The following is a 12,915-nucleotide window of genomic DNA, read 5'->3' on the forward strand; positions in this document are numbered from 1 at the left end:
TTGATGATAGCATAATCAATAAAACTCGATGCCAGTCATACCGTATCGAACAGTGTACTGACAAAAAAACCCCTGCCAAAACGCTGATCTTAAATTCCTAAAAATACAAAACCGTGGGTAAAAAAGTGAAATCGAGTCATTACAATTCATTGCCGATCAAAACACCGGGGGGGCTTCCTCGTCCACCATGGCTTCATACGAACTTGGATTTGGAGCTCAAAGCAATATCAAATTCTAACACACCCTTCGATTCTTCTCCCAATTTTCTTAGCTATTCCAAAACCAATAACAAACTCCATTGCAAGATTCGAGGTATATATATACATGTATTGCTATTTTTCAGTTTGCTGTTGTTTCCTTCATTTCTTGTTCATCTTCTAGGGTTTTGATTATGGAGTTTGTAATGCTTTTCCGCGTTATCAGGTGGGTCGTGATTTCAATTTTTAGCTTTTTGCATTGATTCAATCGTTAGGGTTTCTTCATGTCCTTACTCCTCTCTGTCTGCGTTTTCTTTCTAATTTTGTTTTTTTATTTTATTTTTTTTATTGAGCTTTCGAACGAACTAAGATTGAGGTAGTAGAGGAGAGAGAGTATCTGCATACATGAAGTAGACAGAACTTGTGTAATAGAAGTTATGTAGTTGACGGATACATCTTCTATTTTATTTTATTATTATTATTATTGGATTTTTATTAAAATATTTTGTGTACTAAAATGACATAATGCATGCTTGGAGTTTAGAGAGTACAGGATTTTTTTTTAATACTGTGTGGCCATTCCCTGTAAATTGGTAGATAATGCATTAAATTGAGGAAGTTAAGATAGGAGCAGTAAACTGGAGTGAGTGTAGGAAGGAAAATTTGCAAACAGTGGTGTGCATCTGTTGTTACTGCCTGACAATTTCTTGGAGTAAACTCAATTGTCTTGATGGGGTTTCTTTTAAAGTAACTGTTAGAATTTTTTGATTATTTCAAATTGAAAGAAATAGTAGTTGTCTCAGCTGTGTATTTACCACCTGTTTATGTTAAGAATATCATAAATTGATGATGAAGTCTAGTTCATGAGGCCTAGATTGATGTTTGAGGTCCAGAATCCAGATGATTAGTCAAGTAATTGGCGTTTGAAGCCAAGACTGTGAGTTGTTGTAGCAATTACTCTTTGAAGTTGAGACAGTAAATTATTGTAATTGGTTTGCATATGGTATGTTGTTGACAAAATCGTCATTGCGTTTGTCATAACTCATAATAATGTAGATTTCATCTAGATGCAACATTGAGCATTGTTGTCTATTAAATTACATTTCTTTAACTGATAATTAGGCTTGGTAAAGTACGGTAAATAAGTTTTGCATAAGACAACTTGTTTATATTTTGTATATGAATTTGGTTACAATCATGTGACTTGCTTGAAAGTTGAGATGAACTTGCTTGTTAGTAGAGCACATTGTTGACTCAGATAAAATTGGAAAATTTCTTACAAGTGGTCACTTCTATGGAGGTCATAACATCAAGTTTTCCTCATTCAATTCTCCATTGTCTAAAAATTATCTACATTATATCTATGGGTGTCAAAGGGTAGTAATTGTCATTATGACTGAAGATAAATATATTACATCTGATAATTTTCTTTGTCCTAAAAAAAGAAAATTGTACCCTAATATTTATTCATTAAACTGTAATAGAGATAGTTCAAGTTGTTTGGAAGAGGGATCATGTGCTATGAAGTCTTTGTATGATTAGTCTTAAAGGCATATTTTATTAAAATGATATTTTGTCCTGGCAACTAAAGTTTGAAATACACTGTATGAGAGCTGATGGATTTGGATTTGCAATATAAGAATGAGGACTGGGTCTATGTAGAGAAGAGTGGAGTGAGATATACAGTGTCATTTTATCCAATTGTTTCATGAGATTTTCAAGAAAATGGTACTAAGGTAATACTTGATCATAAAGCCTTTTTCTTTGGCATATTTATGAGTGTACATTTTAAGCTGCTTTTTATATGAATACTGGTGCTGATAGCTTTATATTTTTTTATTTCCTTTTCTCTGCAATTTGGCATTTTTGTAAAATTGTTTTTGTCGTGTATGGAAATACTTAGTATACATGTCAAATATGTTATTATTCCTTTTTACTTTGACTTAACAGAGTTGGGACTAGGTAATGATATGGAATTGACTTAATTACTCAAACTCTCATGTGCTGTGTTGCAAATCCCGTAGCTTTTGCAAATTTTTTTTTTCAAACTCTTGGTTCAATATACAAATTTAGGGTGCTTTTGAGCATGAATCCTGGTTTGTTACCCAAGAATTTCAGTTTGCACATGAATATCTCTACATTGCAGCCAATAAAGTTTGATTTTTCTGTGTTATTATTTTGATCGTTTCAGGTACATTTTTCAATTGTTCCCTTGTAATATAGATTTGCCCTTTATGTGCTGTAGTCAGTATAGAGCCACATCTTTGTCATGCACCAGTCTCTGTTCTGGGTATTTGAGTCAAGAGATGTGTGGGAATTAGTGCAATGGCAACATCCACCAAGTTTGATATATCTTCTACCAGCCCAGACAGACCATCACACACTGGGCAGCGTGGATCCCACATAACTTCTTCAATTGATAGATCAGGTAGCTTTCGTGAAAACATGGAAAATCCAATTCTGTCTTCTCTTCCAAACATGTCACGAAGCAGTTCTTCTGCAACACAAGGGGATGTGGTGAGCTTCTTCAATTGTATGCGTTTTGATCTAAAGGTTCCAGAGCATAAGTCTAATCGTCAAACAGATTATAAACGACATGTCAGTACTGCTCTTGGAATTTCACCTGATGAATCCCCATCGAGTTCTGCGAAAGGCAAGCAACTGTCTTCCCCAGTACCAGAAGATATCAAACGACTCAGGGATGGTTTACTTGCAAATTATAGAAGGGCAAGGTAGTTCTTTGTATTTTTGCTGTTGGCATTGAAGTTATCACTGTTCAATAACATTTTATTATTCATCAGGGAACGTTCTAAAATGTTCAGTGAAGCCTTGTCTAGATTCAACAAAGATTTCCAAAATATAATTTCAAAGAAGAGATCCCGAGCTGAAACTTTTCCTAATGAACGTTCTAGTTTCACATTAGGTGATAGGTCAGCCTTAGGGCAAAGCATAGGTAAGGTTGGAGTTCAAGGTCATTCTGTCACAGGTGGGTTCGATCATGAACAGCAAAAATTGGAAGAAAGAACCAAAAATGTTCCAAACAAGCGCACTAGAACTTCTTTGGTTGATGCAAGGGTATGCTTCTTTTGTTTATGTATGTTTAGTATGTAAGTTGTGTATGCTTTCATGACCTCTAGGTTTTGTATGTGTGTCTCTTTAATTCTATAAAAATTTTCAAAATGCAGAATATTCTGTTGTATTGTGCAGTTTTTCTGGTCTAATGAAGCATACGAGTATGTCGTGGTTGAGTTGTGCCTTTACAACTTCGTTTTTACTTCCCTTTATATGGGAGAGTCTGATTTCAGATTAACTTGGTATGCTTTAAAATCTGTTGGGCAGAACTGACTTGGGTTTGATAAATTCTAGGGGGACATGCGGACTAATTCTCTTGTCAGGCCACCTGGGACTGTAGATAGAGATAAAGAAATGTTACGGATTGCCAATAATGCTACAGTTCAGGGTGAGGAATGGACTTTACCGATTGGAGGTGATGGTTGGGAAAAGTTAAAAATGAAGAAGAAGCGTTCTGGCATCAAACCAGATGGGTCTCCCAATACAGGATTGACAAAACCTGTTAACATTTTCCAGGAAACTAAACAAGGAATGCAACATAGACTATCTGCTGATGCTCGGTTGAAATTGAATAATGATTCCCATTCTTTCAGGTATGAATGTATTTGTATGCATTTATACTGTCTTAGACATAATTAGCTTGTATCTGCTCTCTTGCTTCCATGTAATAATTTATTACTTAGAAAAATGATTAATTAATGAATTCATGGTCTTTATATCTGAAACTGAAAAGGCAAAACACAAAAAAAGTGGAAGCTTTGATGATTTAGGAAAGTAGTGAGACGGATACATGTTAGGGGAATGTCTGCTTATTACTTTTTTTCCATTTATTTATTCATGTAGAAATTAATTTTTTGCCTCATTATCCATGTCTAGATTATAATTTACGTAACAAAAATTAAATAGATTTAGTTATATTAAAAATATGGTCCCCAATCCTATACTTGACACATTTTTTATTTTTGTCCCTACATAAAATAACTTTATATTTTGGTCCCTACATGAAAAAATGTTTACAATTTGGTCCTCGTCATGTGCCAAAGTTATAACAGTGTTACAATTGTTTTTTCATCAAAGGACCAAAACAAAAAGCTGTGTTGAGTTTGGGGACTAACTTTTTTTATTTTTTATTTTTAATATAGGGATCAAAATGAACTGCAAAATGTTTTTAGACTCAATATAACAATGCACAACAGTGCCTCTACTCATTCACTGTAATTAACATTATACATTGTATTTTGGACTTGTCAAATTTAAATTACATGTTTCTCAAGTATCATTATTACATATTTGCAATTTATTGCTGGTGCTATACACATCTAATGCTAGATAAGAAGATGCCAAATTTGAAAAATTCTTGACAAAATCAGAATCACATATTACTTGCTAGGATAGATATAACTCTGGTTCTATCAATAGTAATTTGTTGAATCTCTGAATTCTATGGTTATAATGCAATAACGGAAATGAAAAGAAAATAAATGAGAGTGCCATTGGGATTTCATTCTCCACGTGTAGTGTTAAATGGTGAAAGGCTACAAACCCATCTGTAGCTGATGTAACATGAATATTGTGAGCGTTTCTGCTAAATTCTCTCTGATTTCTAGGATATTCAATGGAAGATATCATGTAACAAGATTCTTTTTTTGTTTATTTATTCCTGGTGATTATCTTTTTCAGTATAGGCTATTAAGTAATATTATCATGTATCTTCTGTTTAGGTCCGGGGTTTCTAATGGAACTGTTGGAGCTGGAAAATCAGATGGTGTCTCTCAACAAACTGGGTTGGGCATACGTGTCTCTACCCCTAGAAGTGATGTAGATAATAATTCTGCTGTCAATGATAGGCGGGATCGTCTTGTTAATTCAGACAAGGAAAAGGTGAATTTCAGGGCCATTAACAAGTAAGTACACTATAAAGCCTATTACTTCTTATTATGATTTATTGGTTTTAGAAATAAAATTTCTTTTATCCTTAGAGACCTCTTTTTCTTCATGTTGCTTGCTCCTTGATTTCTTTGTGTTGATGGGTTTGTTCATTTGCTCCATTTGTGTTATGGATCCTAATGAATTGTGTTTGTTTTCATACATAACTTTCTTCTTCATTGTGATATGTATTCTATGACTGATAATTACTTAGGCATTTTGGGATAACCAAGTATGTTAGGATAAGATTAGGTGTTTGACTTGCATGATGTAAAGCATGTAGTCTTTGTATAGGGGTTAGCTTTATTACATTGATGTTCAGTATTCCTTGTCGTTTACTATTTCTTCTCTCTTTTTTTGGGATGATTTCTTGTTCTTCTTTTCCTTTCTATTCTTCTATTTGACTCAATAAATCTGCTGTTTGTTAAAAAATGTATTATGTAATTGATAATTGAATTTATCCTTACAATTGTTCTGTACCCAGGGCAACTGTTCGTGATGAATTTAATTCTGCCAGTCCTAATTCAAATGCTAAAATGAATACTTCTATTCGAGCACCACGATCAGGTTCAGGAGTTGCCCCCAAGTTGTCACCAGTTGTCCATAGAGCAGCTGTTCCTAATGATTGGGAGGTCTCTCATTGTACGCCCAAGCCCCCTGCTGGTGTCAGCACCAATAATCGCAAGCGTGCAGCATCAGCACGATCATCTTCCCCACCTGTTGTCCATTGGCAGAGGCCACAAAAGAGCTCCCGTACTGCCAGAAAAACAAATTTTGTGCACATTGTGTCAAGTAATGATGAATCCTCTGCTTTGGATTCTGCTTCTGATGTGACTGGTAATGATCTTGGATTGGGATTTGCCAGACGTGTGGCTGGCAATTCTCCCCAGCAAATCAAATTGAAAGGTGATTCTTTATCTTCAGCTGCCTTATCTGAAAGTGAAGAGTCAGGGGTGGCTGAGATAAAACCTAAAGAGAAAGGCAGGAAACCAGAAGAGATAGATCAGAAAACTGGACATAATGTTCAAAAGGTTTCTAACTTGGTCCTTTCAACAAGAAAAAATAAACTTGTCTCTGGGGAAGAGCATAGAGATGGTGTTAGGAGGCAAGGGAGGACAGGACGCAATTTTCCTGCCACAAGGTCGCTGATGCCGATGACATCTGAGAAGCTTGGAAATATTGGGACAGTAAAGCAACTTAGAAGCTCAAGACAAGGATTTGACAAGAGTGAAAGGTTAAAATACTTCTATCTAAATCTATTGCTTAGGTCTGTTGTTTGGGCACACTGATTAAAATCTCACGTTTCTATGAGTTCCATGCAGCAAGGCAGGTCGGCCACCAACCAGGAAGCTTTCTGATCGTAAGGCATATGCACGTCAAAAGCATACAGCAATTAGTGCATCAGCTGATTTTCTTGGTACTAGTTTCAGCTTCTAGTAAAGAGTATTGAACTCAACTTTTTCGTATGTAACACAAGTATATCATTTATTGCTTTTGGGTTCATTGTTTCAGCTGGGTCAGAAGATGGACACGAAGAATTATTGGCTGCTGTAAAGGGTGTTATCAACTCCGGTATGAATCTTATTAAATATTATCTAACTGTGTAGCCTACATGTTTTTGATCTGATCGAGTTCTGTATTTTCTTATGTCTGCAGCTCGTGCTTTTTCCAGCCAATTCTGGAGGCAGATGGATTCTTTCTTTGGTTTGATAACCGAGGAGGACATTGCTCACTGGAAGCAACAGGTAGTAATCTTTGCATTGCTGGTGATTTTGAGTGACTCTTGTCACATTCAAGTTATGGTGCTTTCATATTTAAGGAATGATAGTTTAACAATGCTTCAGATTTGTGTCAGCAGCCATAGTGCCTTGATGCATCTTTTGGTTGATTATTCTGGAGTTAGAATTTATTGTTTTTACTATAAATGTTTCCACACACACACATATATATATATATATATAAAGTTATAAAAGAAAGGATATGAGGAATAAACAGAACAGATATTATTAAGGTCATATAAAGTTCCCAACCAATGTTGTATAAATTGTATTTTTATTAATACTGATGATTAAAGCATGATTTACTTGATCTGAATTTCTTAAACATGCCTGTCACGGGAATAAATTATTCAAACTTTAATAATTCATCCATCTTTCAGATAAATCTTGAATCGAGTGGATTGATGCCAACTCCAGTTCCTTCAAATGTAGATGATTGTGAAGCTGTTGTTAATGGGATTGGGTTGACCTGCTGTGAAGAGGATTATGGACCCAGCGCTCAAAGCTGTGCTGGAATTGTAGCAGAACAGTGGCAACTAGCTAATGGAGACCCTAATAGAATTCCCCTCTGTCAAAGGCTAATATCTGCCCTAATTTCAGAGGAGTGTAGCAGTGAAAGTGAAGACATCAAGTTTGATGTGTATGATACTGAATGTGAGGCAGATGGAGAGTTGGATTTGAGCAGTTTGGATCACCACTCTCGATCTATCTCTTATCTTGCTTGTCATTCTACTTACAATGGTTATGAGATAACTAAGAAGTCAGGATATGATGAGACTGGAGGTGACATAGTTGATATCCCATCAACTGGGTTGAATTCAAGCCAAAACATGCCTACCTGGACCTGTTCAGAGTTGCAATATGATACCTTGGATATGAATGAAAAGCTTATCTTGGAGCTTCAAAGTATTGGAATTGCTCCAGAATCAGTGGTTAGCTTACTTTCCTGACAGTTTTTGTGCACTTCTTCATGAAGTTTCATTATTGAAGAACTATGAATCAATATCAAATTTGATTTAACTATTCTGTTCTAGTTTATTCTGTAGTTCCTTCTGCTGTCTACTCATCAATAGACGTAATGAATTTACTTCAAGATGTTCTATCCTGTTATTGTTAAATCTGCTGTAGGTTTGTCATTTGTGTGATACTTACTGTTTCTACTTTTGTTTTTCAAGCCCGAAATGTCACAAACAGATGATGGAGGAATTTGTGTGGATATCACTGGGTTAGAGGAGCATTACCAAGGACAGGTACCAACTGATGCTGAAGCCAAGTTATAATGTTGTATCTGCTAATTATCTAAATGTTTTTTCCCAATATTTTTTTTTTATCTTTGTTGTAGCTATTCAGAAAATAGATATTTACATGTTGCTTTCCAAGTTTATGTAAATATGCAAATCAGGTTAAGAACCAGACATCTGATTTATAGATATAATTGAGAACTTAATAAAGTTGTTTTGGATCTTATATAATTCACCGTTTTATTTTATTTTATCTTATAAATTTAGATGTCCAAGAGGAAATGCTTGCTTGATGGGTTATTGGACTCTGCTTCAGTGACAAGAGAACTTCAAGAAAAGTAAATGCTCAATCATTTATTCTGTGATTATTTTCATGCTTTTAAACTTTTGTGGCTGACTGTTCTGACTGGAAATACAATATTTTGATTAACAGGGATTTTGAACAACGTGCTCTTGACAAACTTGTCGTGATGGCTTATGAGAAATACATGGTAACCTTATTGTTCAATGTTGCCTTTGTATATAATCAGGTTTTCAGTTTTCACATAAAATTTTTGCATTCTAATGACAATTTTATTACAATAATAAAAAAAGGATGGGGATCTTTATACAAGACTAATGGATAATATTGATAGAGTAGGGACATGGTTTATAATTCTGATATCCAGATTTAAATATAAGTAGGAAAGTAGAAAAGGACCTACATCAAAAAGTGTTGTTTTGTGTGTGTAGCCTTAACACGGCTGCTAGAATGTATCCATACATGTATAAATGTTTGTGATCTTAATATCCTAATAAGACTTGCATGGAGTGCTAAGTAGGTAACAACATGAAAACCTGTAATTCACAACTGGAAATAGAAACTCTCAACCATGTCTTACTCTACCTTTTTATTTCAGAGTTGGGACATCTTTGACCTATTTTTGTTTGTGTTTACTTTTTATTGGAGCATTCAAACTCCTTTCTCTGCCTTATTATCTTGTATAAAGTAATTTAAATTGTCTAGGAAGAAAAGTTGAACACTGCATTAGCTTAATAGATGATATCATATTAGAAAGTTGATGTGAACCCTTGAGACACAAAGTTATAGAAACCCAACAATGGATTTGGAACTTAATCCAGAAAGTTATGACAAGTTTGAAGTTATAAAACTTAGACCCGTTGTTTATACTTTATATATAACCAAGCACCCAAGCTATAAGAGACAAACGCTAAAAGGAAGGGATCCTTGATAAGTTTGGTGAAGTTCTCAGAAAAACTTGAGAAAAAATAACCTCTGACAAAGTTTATTTCTTTGAATACAATTAGACTTGATATTTATCTGTCAGCTTAGAAAGATGTTGATCTGCCTAATTACCTTAAATAACATAATAAAAAAATGGTAATACAAATTATAAAATATGTTTAATTACCCTAATTAATCAGAGCTTGATAAAAGAAAAGACAAAACATAAAATTTACCTAATTAGTATAAATAACAACTAGTTACATTCAACAAATTAACATAATTAAGGCCCAACTAACTCTCCTTCAACAGAATCATCTTTAGCTTTGATGGATTTAAGAACATGGTTAGGTTCCAATTTTACTTGAAGAGAATTTCTTTTCTCCAAAGTGTTGTGAACAAGTTCATTTAAAACTTCAAATCGTTTGGCTCTTACTCTTGTAATGGTTTTATTTGGAATTTGCAAAGATTTTTTTGGCAAACTTGAGTTAGCTTGTTCTAGTCTATGTGTCTTACATCAGAAGTGTTCTCTTCTTTAAATAGGTTACAGTTATACGACAGAGTGAATTGACAGTAATTGATTGGCAGGCTTGTTGGGGTCCTAGTCCATCAAGTGGGAAGCATGCGAGCAACAAAGTGGCTAAGCAAGCAGCATTGGGATTTGTTAAACGAACATTGGAACGGTGCCATCAATTTGAAGATACAGGCAAGACCTGCTTCAATGAGCCTTTGTTCAAAGATATGTTCTTTGCTGCTGCTTCCCAGCTAAGTATTGTTCAGCAATTAAATGGCATGGAGACTGAATCCACAAAACCTAAAGTTTCTTCCTTTACTCTGGAAGCAAGAACAGGTATCAACTTCATTTCCTTCTTGAATAAGTATTCTAATCCAATCTTTTTTTTTATTTAGCTGTGTTTTGTGTGAGCATTTAGCCAAAATTCTCAGATGGCTTTATGCCATCTTCTGTGTGGACTTGAATCCTTTGTCCCCAATCCTGTCTCCACTATAAAATACTGCCAACTATAAGAGGTGTGATTTTTGTTATAGTTGCCTATATTGGGTAGAGGATTGGGGGCATGGGAAGGGGACAAATGACTTGAATCTCTACTTCATCTGATCTGAACTGTTATATCAAGTTTTCGTTTTACCCTCCGTTGCTCCTGAGTACAGTCTGCATTTTGATAATTAGTCATGTTTTTCTATCTGCAGGTTCAATGGGTTCACAGCAGAGCGCTTCACAATTTAGTCAGAACATTAATAATCATGGTCTCAATTTATCAGATATTCTTCCTGTTATAAATCATTCATCTGAACAAACTAGTGGAAAGGAAGATCTATGGTCAAACAGGGTGAAGAAAAGGGAATTGTCTCTTGATGATGTTGGCGGTACTATTGTTAGTTCAGGTGCTCCATCAGGTATAGGAAGTTCTCTATCTAATAGTGTGAAAGGAAAGAGGAGTGAGAGAGACAGAGATGGAAAAGGGCAGAGCAGAGAAGTGCTATCCAGAAATGGAACTACCAAAATTGGTAAGCCAGCACTATCTAGTGTTAAGGGAGAAAGAAAACCCAAAGCAAAGCCTAAGCAGAAAGCAACTTATCATTCTGTTTCTGTAAATGGTCTGCTTGGAAAGCTATCGGAGCAACCTAAACCAGCTGTACCTTCTGTTTCTAAGTCTAATGAAATGTCTACTAATAGCAATGCCAAGGAAAAGGATGAGTTTGGCTTTGGTGAATTGGATGAGCCTATTGATTTGTCCAATTTGCAGTTGCCTGGAATGGATGTCCTTGGTGGTCCTGATGACCTTGGTGACCAAGGTCAGGATCTTGGTTCATGGTTGAATATTGATGACGATGGATTGCAAGATCATGACTTTATGGGCCTTGAAATTCCCATGGACGACCTTTCAGACTTGAATATGATGGTTTGAAACTGCTTTCTTTGTATAGTACTGTTCATTATACAAATGACAAAGGAAACAAAGTACCTTTACGAAATGACTAGTTACATAGGATGGTTTTATGGCTAATTCTGTCCCCAAATAGGTTATATAGATTCTTTGGTAGACACCCCTCTCCAAGTTGTTTTTGAGTGACCTTTCCAGCTGTTTTGGATTTTTCTCGTTTTGAAGTTTGTGACTTCCACTGTAAAGATCTTTTTGTTCTAGGTACAAGTTAGTATTCCAAGTGATTATATGTTAGCAAACACTGTATCCTGGTTGTAGCTCATACAAATCAGAGAACAAGGCCTTTGTACATACATTTAATATTATTAATAAAATCAGATCTCATTTGCTGAAATGACCTGGCTGGCAACTCTGTTTACCCCCTCCCCTGCAGTTTATTTTGGCACTTGTGTTTTGCAGGTTCAGTTCCTCAGCATGATACTTCTCAAGTTGTTTACTCTGCTTCATCCAGGTGTTCGGGCAGATTTCCTGATAAGGCTCTTAGGAAAATTCTTTAACTGACATAAATATGACAATTTGGTGGTTTCATCAGATAATGATTACTGCTTTTCTCTTTGTCCAGTTGCTGTCCTGCTTATGATATACATGTATGAAACAGATTCTGGCTATCTATCATCACTCTGGCTATCTAATGTTTGATTTATTGGCAGCATTTCCAAAGATTTTCCCCCCCTTATAATAATCTACTTGTAAAACAGGTGGCGTTGAGGAACCTCTGAAGAGGGCAAGGACATCTTGTGGAAACGTATCTCGAATGTTCTTGATACAATCCACCTTTCTCAGTAATGAATATGGAAAGGAATTTTATTTCCAAAACTGAACTGAGCTGTTCCTTTTACTTAAGGAGGTAAGCTTTGTTTGATTCTTTTATTGACACTTTATGCAAAACTGAATGTCTTTTTGTTCATGTGTGGTTTTAACATTGATTTGTTTCAATTTTTGTGTGGATATCTGCTTCAAATTCAATAAATTTGCATGCACTGAAAAAGTTGATTGGTTTTTGGATTTTATTTAATGGTTATGGTGGTGTTCAAATTACGTTTATTTTGGATCGCCTTTGTGAAATACCTCCTGGTTTCACATTTGGGTTTGCCAACTTTGCTATGAGCTTTAACGGTTTTTCGTAGATATGCTTATTTGAATGCATGAAGCTTCCTGATAAGAGTAAAATTATGATCTGCTTCACATCATTCTGGATTTCATTAAACAGATTTTTGAACGGGTAATACCATTTCTTTTTTACCGTTCTTTTAATATAATTTCCGCTATCACGGGATCAAGAATTTATAAATTGATTGATGTTTGAACTGCAGTAAGGTACAGAAGAACAGAGCCTCCACTACAAGGATAATACACACTGTACGCTGCTTAACACGTGCTGTGTATGTAGTGTGTATCCTGTACTGCAAGGGGTGATACTGTATGTTCATGTGTTGTGGTTGGGATGTTGCCATGCGACACCTCCTCATCTTTTATCTTGTAGATAAATGTGTAGTTTCAGTTTTTCGTTTG

The 12,915-nt window shown here is 35.3% G+C and overlaps 1 protein-coding gene across 3 annotated transcripts; it reads left to right on the forward strand.

The window, feature by feature from the left end:
- Positions 1-148: 148 nt before the first annotated feature.
- LOC113868500 lies at positions 149-11,733 on the forward strand. 3 transcript variants are annotated; one of them, XM_027504147.1, is made up of 16 exons: positions 149-312; positions 2,389-2,929; positions 2,999-3,272; positions 3,564-3,862; positions 4,991-5,173; positions 5,680-6,429; positions 6,518-6,612; positions 6,708-6,767; positions 6,852-6,940; positions 7,354-7,905; positions 8,149-8,223; positions 8,482-8,552; positions 8,648-8,705; positions 10,028-10,289; positions 10,649-10,822; positions 10,856-11,679. In XM_027504147.1, the coding sequence occupies exons 2-16, from the start codon at positions 2,523-2,525 to the stop codon at positions 11,365-11,367; spliced, it is 3,861 nt and encodes a 1,286-aa protein (XP_027359948.1). In that variant the 5' UTR covers positions 149-312; positions 2,389-2,522; the 3' UTR covers positions 11,368-11,679. The 3 variants fall into 3 exon arrangements, with proteins under 3 accessions (XP_027359948.1, XP_027359940.1, XP_027359957.1); XM_027504139.1 differs by having other exon boundaries at positions 10,649-11,732; XM_027504156.1 differs by lacking the exon at positions 149-312 and having other exon boundaries at positions 2,575-2,929; positions 3,121-3,272; positions 10,649-11,733.
- The last annotated feature ends 1,182 nt before the right edge of the window (positions 11,734-12,915 follow it).

This window comes from Abrus precatorius, unplaced genomic scaffold (assembly GCF_003935025.1).
Source record: "Abrus precatorius isolate BTA unplaced genomic scaffold, Abrus_2018 Scaffold10, whole genome shotgun sequence".
Classification (NCBI taxonomy): Eukaryota; Viridiplantae; Streptophyta; class Magnoliopsida; order Fabales; family Fabaceae; genus Abrus; species Abrus precatorius.

What these genes read in the sequence shown, in the direction of transcription:
- LOC113868500 (XM_027504139.1), top strand. Translation starts at nt 2,523, where the DNA reads ATGGCAACATCCACCAAGTTTGATATATCTTCTACCAGCCCAGACAGA. An exon ending in CTTCTTTGGTTGATGCAAGG is followed by an intron (nt 3,273 to 3,563) that starts GTATGCTTCTTT and finishes GATAAATTCTAG; the next exon opens with GGGGACATGCGGACTAATTC. An exon ending in GGATTTGACAAGAGTGAAAG is followed by an intron (nt 6,430 to 6,517) that starts GTTAAAATACTT and finishes AGTTCCATGCAG; the next exon opens with CAAGGCAGGTCGGCCACCAA.